The 6,000-nt window shown below is 57.4% G+C and overlaps 1 protein-coding gene across 3 annotated transcripts in view; it reads left to right on the top strand.

Moving 5' to 3' along the window:
- Positions 1-223: 223 nt before the first annotated feature.
- The window catches only part of RAB11FIP5 (RAB11 family interacting protein 5), a 34,350-nt gene continuing 28,573 nt past the window's right edge, over positions 224-6,000 (top strand). The window contains exon 1 of one of the 3 annotated variants that reach the window (XM_037126267.2): positions 224-870. In XM_037126267.2, the coding sequence (XP_036982162.2) occupies positions 440-870 (431 nt within the window). In that variant the 5' untranslated portion in view covers positions 224-439. The remainder of the gene's footprint in view (positions 871-6,000) is intronic. The other 2 variants (XM_037126268.2, XM_037126269.2) reach the window with 2 other exon arrangements.

Genomic DNA, 6,000 nt, shown 5'->3' with positions numbered 1-6,000 from the left:
GTTTCGCGGGTGCCCCCATTCCCGGGCGGGGCCGACGCGGGAGCCCCGCCCACCCCTCTGCAGAGGCCACGCGCAGGGCAGTTCTCCTCCAGCTCCCGGCGGGTCTGCGGTGGCCCGAGCCTGGGCGCGGGGCCAGAACCACCGCAGCGCTGCCGCACCGCCGCGCGGGGCGGGATCACCGGTCGCGGGGCGGGGCGAGGGGCGGGGCACTGACGTCACAGCGCGGCGGGCGGCGGGGAAGGTGGGGCGGCCGGAGGTGGCGGCCGTCTCCGCCCAGCTCAGCCCGCAGCTGCAGCGGCTGCTGTGCAGGCTGTGGCGGCGGCAGCGGCGGTTTTCTTAGCCGGCTTTTGACAGCCCAGCGCCGCTGCCCATTTTATCCCTTGGTCCGGGCGGCTGCGCCAAGTGGAGCCAACCCTCGCCTGCCGCCGCTTCTCCAGCCATGGCCCTGGTTCGGGGCGCCGAGCCGGCGGCGGGGCCCTCCCGCTGGTTACCCACGCACGTCCAGGTGACCGTACTGCGGGCCCGCGGGCTGCGGGGCAAGAGCTCGGGCGCGGGCAGCACCAGCGACGCGTACACCGTGATCCAGGTCGGCCGCGAGAAGTACAGCACGTCGGTGGTGGAGAAGACCCCGGGCTGCCCCGAGTGGCGCGAGGAGTGCTCCTTCGAGCTTCCGCCCGGCGCCCTGGACGGCCTGCTGCGGGCGCAGGAGCCCGATGCGGGCCCCTCGCCCTGGGCCGCAGGCTCCGCAGCCGCCTGCGAGCTCGTGCTGACCACCATGCACCGCTCGCTCATCGGCGTCGACAAGTTCCTGGGCCAAGCCACGGTAGCTCTTGACGAGGTCTTCGGCTCAGGCCGCGCCCAGCATACACAGTGAGTGAGGGGCACGGGGTGCACAAACGGTTAAAGGCCTCTGCGGGCGGGGCGGCAGGGAGAGCAGGACCCCGAACCTCAGCTTGAGCGGAGCGCCCTTTGCCTGGGGCCTCAAGGACGTAAACCGATTAGTTGGTTCTAAGCATTTCGGGGTCCCCTTCCTGTTCCCAAACGTGCGCTGTGCTGTGCTTGGCCGCTGGTGGGCCTTAGGAGGCCCAGGGAGGTGTGAAAAGTGGCCTAGCGTTAGGAGTGAATTGACAAGTAAAGTTAGGAGTGGGATCCAGAGGCTCTTGGTCTGTGGGGACCTCCAGAAGAAAAATCTTGAAACATTCTTAGGGTCTCCAGGCCTCTTCCGCTCTCTTGAAAGGGGAGGGGAACTGCAGGCACCTGACCCAAGCCAGGCCCTAAGGAGGGTGGAGAGGCGCTGCCTCACCCTATTGGGGAAGGAAGGAAGGTGCAGTGTTGTCCTCCAGAGCTAGATTGAACCCAGGGCCCCACCACACCTAGAGACTGCCAGGGCATCAGCTTTTTGTGTGGAACTGGGATGCTCTCTGCCACCTAGAGATACCCCCTGTACCCTGACCCTCTGTGTCCCTGTTCTGAGAATTAAAGTACCTCTAAGTAAAAAAAAAGAAAAGAAAAAAAAGAAACATTTTAATCAGTTTTCAAGTTCCTGCCTTTCCTGCCTAACGTGGATACAGCAGCAAGGTTAAGGCACAGCAGGAACTAATCTTCCGGTCACTTCAATCTGGAAGGGCCAGTGGGGTTTTTTGTATTCATTTATTTTGGCAGCATTTAACCTTCCCTCCTGTGTGAAGATCAAGGCTTCAGACTTGGAGCCTCATATCCTGTTTTGGGCTTGGGCAGGATCTGAAGGCCAGTCCCTAGGGCTGGGCCTGCTGCGGATAACTCAAATGATACTCTGAGGTGACACCTTCCCTGGGCCTCATGAGCCCCGGATGAGGAGGATCAGGACCCCAGGGCAGGGGTGTGCCACAGGTAAGGACAGGTTTGGAAAGGTTTTCCTGAGTGGAATGGCATCCAACTGAGTAAATCCAGGAAGGCTTGCTGGAGGAGAATGATGAGCTTTGTGCAGACCCCAATGAAAACAGGAACTGGATAGAAAAAGACCTGACCTTGAACATTTTTCAAAAGATGATCAGGGAAGAGCCTTCATAGCTCTTTGTGGTCTGGAGTGGGAAGCAGGGGGCAGGGGCCCCCTGCAGGGCTGTGACCTGGCCGAATGCCCCCCCCCCCCCCAGCCTCCTCTTCTCTCATGACTTGCTGTTTGGTTGCTGGGTGTGGGATCATGCTGTACAGCTTGGTCCTTGGTTTTTTTTTTTTTTTTTTTCCCTCCCCTTTTTGTCCTCTCCCTCATTCCTGGCTCAGGGAGCCCAAGGAGGTGGGCGTGGGGTGGAGAAGTCTTCTCCTAGATATTTTAACTCTTTCTTTTTCCAAAGACAATCCTGCTCACAAATAAATGAATTTAGCCCATTAATGAATTACAATGTACCCCTTTCTTGCTTAGTCCTTCAACCCCCACCTCTCAGCCAGTCTGAGCAGACTGGTACTTGACACATCTGGGAGACACAGAAAAGTCTAGGTTTATAGGGAGGGGCTTCTGTGAGGTCAGTGACTCGGGGAGGGGCCTTTGACTTTGATTTTTATTTTTTCAGTCCCTGCCCTTGCTTTCTTGGGCTCTGGATGTTCCTCGGCTGAGATGTTTACGTCTGTGGCCCAGGTGGGCCTATTTTCAGCCAAGGACAGTTCCCCTTGGAGAATTTGACTTACCACCCCTTGATCTGAATGGAAGATTTAACTGACTTGATAAAAATGAAATTTCCACCAGGATCTGTCCACATCCAACTCACTGCCTTTCTTCTGATGCATTGACCTGGATTATTTATAGAACCTTGAGGGGGCAGGGGGAGAGGGACACTTGTGATGGACAGAGGAAAAGTCTGTGAAATCGGCCTGCTTTTTTAGTTAGTACACTGGCCCTCACAGCATGTCCACCACTAGACAATGAGGGCGTCTGCCCCCATGTGGCCCCCACCTCCCACCTTTGGCTCTCACGGCCACTCCTGGTGGCCTTTCCTGGGGCTCGCTGCTGTGAGTCTGCCCATTGTCCAGTAGGGGAAGGGCAAGGTGGAGAGGACTGGGGTGACCCCTCCTCCGTTTTGGATAATAGTGGAAAAGAACAGTATCACACTTGAACTCCAGGAACCAGATGTGGTGGTCACAAGGAGGGCAGATAGTAGTCCTGTGTCAACAAGACAGAACCTGGCTGGGGACGGCAGCCTCATGATTAAGCAGAGGGGCCTGTGGAATGGCACAGCCCAGATTTCAGTCCCAAACCTGCCAATTTCTGGCAAGTCAAGTAAACCCTTTGTGCCTCTGTTTTCTCATCTGTAAAATGGGGCTAACTTACACCTTTACAAGATTGATGTAAGGGATGAAATGAGAATGCAATTAGAGTATCTGGTGGAGCTCCTGGAGGTGGTTGGTGGACAGCAGCAATGGAAGAGGGAGGTTTTGGTAACAACGTCAGGTAGCTCTCATCTGGGAGACATCCCCTGCCCTAGAAGAGCCTCTCATGTGGTGGGGGAACACAACCTAGAACTTAGAGCCTGGGGAAGCCCCAGGACTGTGGCTGGCAGGGGACATGCAGAAATATGAGAGCCCCTAGTGACATGGGCTGGCCCTTCACAGACCTCCACCACCCTCTCTACTGCTAGACGGGCAAGAACTATGGCTGGCTTGGAGGGCCGCTGCCCTGAATGAAGCCAGGCTCGGGCTGGCCCATAGCTGCCAGAGACTGGGCTTTCACTCCCAGTTCTGTGACTTATTAGCAGGCGAGTCACTTAACCTGTTTTCCCCATTTCTGCAAAGGTCATGATAATAATCATAGAATTGTACAGATGAAATAAGGTGACGTCTATAAAAGCCTCAGTATGCTTCCCAAACCATAGTCAGCCTTTAAAGTGTTAGTGTTGGTGTCGCTGTCAGGCCGGGCTCTGTGTGATGATGATGATGGTGGTGGCTGGGGTGTGAGGTGCCTCCAGAGCCCCCATGGATTCTCTGACAGTAGGGTGCTCTTTGGGGTGAGGGATTTTGCTGGAGACTTTCCAAATAGTTAAAGAAGAAATTCTCAAAGCGAAATTTAACATGACGCACAGGAAACTGGTTCCAACTCTTTCCCCTCAGTAAAGCTGAACCTGGATTGTCATGGGTCTGAAAATCCCGAGAGCTTCTCCAGTTTCTCTTCTGGTTTTGCCTTCAGCTCCTTCCTAGGACACCAGTGGGTGCTCTACAAGGAGAGAAATGGCCCTGCTTTGAAGAACCCGCCCAGGGCCGGTGGAATCAGTGGTTAGAAGCTGGCCCCTGGGAAGGCCCAGGCTGTGGGCTCAGTGTGGGTTGGGACCAGTTTAGCTTTTTTCACCCCAAAGAGCAAACCTGTTGTGACCACAGACAGGCTGCTCACTGTGCCCCTGAGAGGCTATCAGCCCTGGTCAGACAGAGCCATCGGTTAACGGGGAGCCCCTCGGAGGCCTGTGGTGGAGGAGGACTTCGGTTTGAGACCGGAGTCTTGGCCTGAGAACTGTGGAGGAGGGTGGGTTTGGGGGCATGGGAAGGCACCGAAGGAAAATGCAGCCTGTGGGCCTGAGGGCGGGGTGGTCTTTGAGGGTGCCCACCTCTCCCTCGGCCTCCAGATGCCCAGCACAGCCCTGTTGTGGGCAGATGGCACAGGACTCCGCAGCCTTCTCCCTACTGTGACTGGTGCTCAGGAAGCAGCCTAGGCCACAAGAGCCCTTGGCTTCTTCGGCTCCTGTTCCAGCTCCAGACCTGGAGTTGGAGGCCTGTGTGGCTGCCTGGGAAGTGAGCTCTGGCTGTTGGCAAAGGGTGTGGCTGCACTTAGAAGCCAGTCATTAGGACACAGGAGGCTCCAGCCCACTTTTCACAGTGGGGCCGTTTTTATTTGGGGTTGTTTGAACTGCAGCATCTGGGGGGTGGGGAGGGGAGGAAGTGAGTGCCCTGTCAGACGGGGCGGCTCCTCCCGGCTGGCACGGCAGCTTCCACCTCCCTCCACAGCTGGCCCTGGGCGGGAACCCCACCTCTGCCCTATTCTCCCCTCCCTATGGGCGGTCAGGGGCAGGCACAAGTCAGCAGAGCCTCCATCTCGGTGACCTCGAGGGCTGTCCCTTTCCTGGGGTGCAGCCTGCCACCTCATTTGTGATTACTGCCACTGGGTGCTGTGGCTCTCTCGCCTTGTCCAGATGTTTCCCCTGCCCTCCCCACCCTGCTCAGTGACAGATAGTGAACACAATGATGGGAGCTCTGTGTGTTCTCTGGGAAGCAGGACTCCTTTCCTTCCAGTCCTTTGCAACACCATGTGGTCATGAAGAAGCTTTGCCCTTCCCCACGGCCGAGAAGTAAGACTGAGTCCTCAGTGTGGACCCGCAGCCCTGTCCGTCTGGGTCGAGTCTGATGGCGTTGCTCTTCACTGGGCTGCCTGAGGACCCTTAACTTCTCTCCTCCCCCAGGGTGTGGGGCTGGCCCAGGCCTCATATTAGCGAGCAGGAAGCAAGCAAGCAGGAACCCCAAGTTCAGCTCCCAAGAGGTGGCATTTCAGAGGAGCTGCAGGAGGAGGGGCTTTGTCTGTGGCCGACTCTGCCTTCAGCTGACCAGGGTGGGGAGGGGAAGCACAGCCTTTAATCCTGTAACTCTGATGTCGGAGCTGGGAGAGTGTCAGACACACGTGGACACTGAGGCTGGTGGGAGGGACAAGCTGTCAGCGACTTAGCAGTTAGTAGCACTTAGCTACTCTGTGTGGTCTGTGCTATGCCTGGTACCAGAAGACATGGCACTGGGGCCCTGTGTGCAGCCCAAGGCACTTTCTGTGGATGTGCCTGTGGGGTTTCACTGAGAGGCCGACATTGCAGCTGGGATGGGAGAGGGGACGTGGAACTAATCTGCAGAGCCTGTGGGTAGCCTCATCCAGAGGCCTTTCCGGAGTTGCCTGGGCAGAGACCGAGGGGCACAGGGGGTATGGGCACCCCAGCCTCCGTGCCGGCAGGGCAGGGCCTCACTGGGAGGATAGATCCCCACATTTGGAAAAAGTGCCACAGC

This window comes from Artibeus jamaicensis, unplaced genomic scaffold (genome assembly GCF_021234435.1).
Source record: "Artibeus jamaicensis isolate MK-2021 breed Jamaican fruit bat unplaced genomic scaffold, CSHL_Jam_final contig_3174, whole genome shotgun sequence".
Lineage (NCBI taxonomy): Eukaryota > Metazoa > Chordata > Mammalia > Chiroptera > Phyllostomidae > Artibeus > Artibeus jamaicensis.
This window is presented reverse-complemented; position numbering and strand designations above follow the sequence as displayed.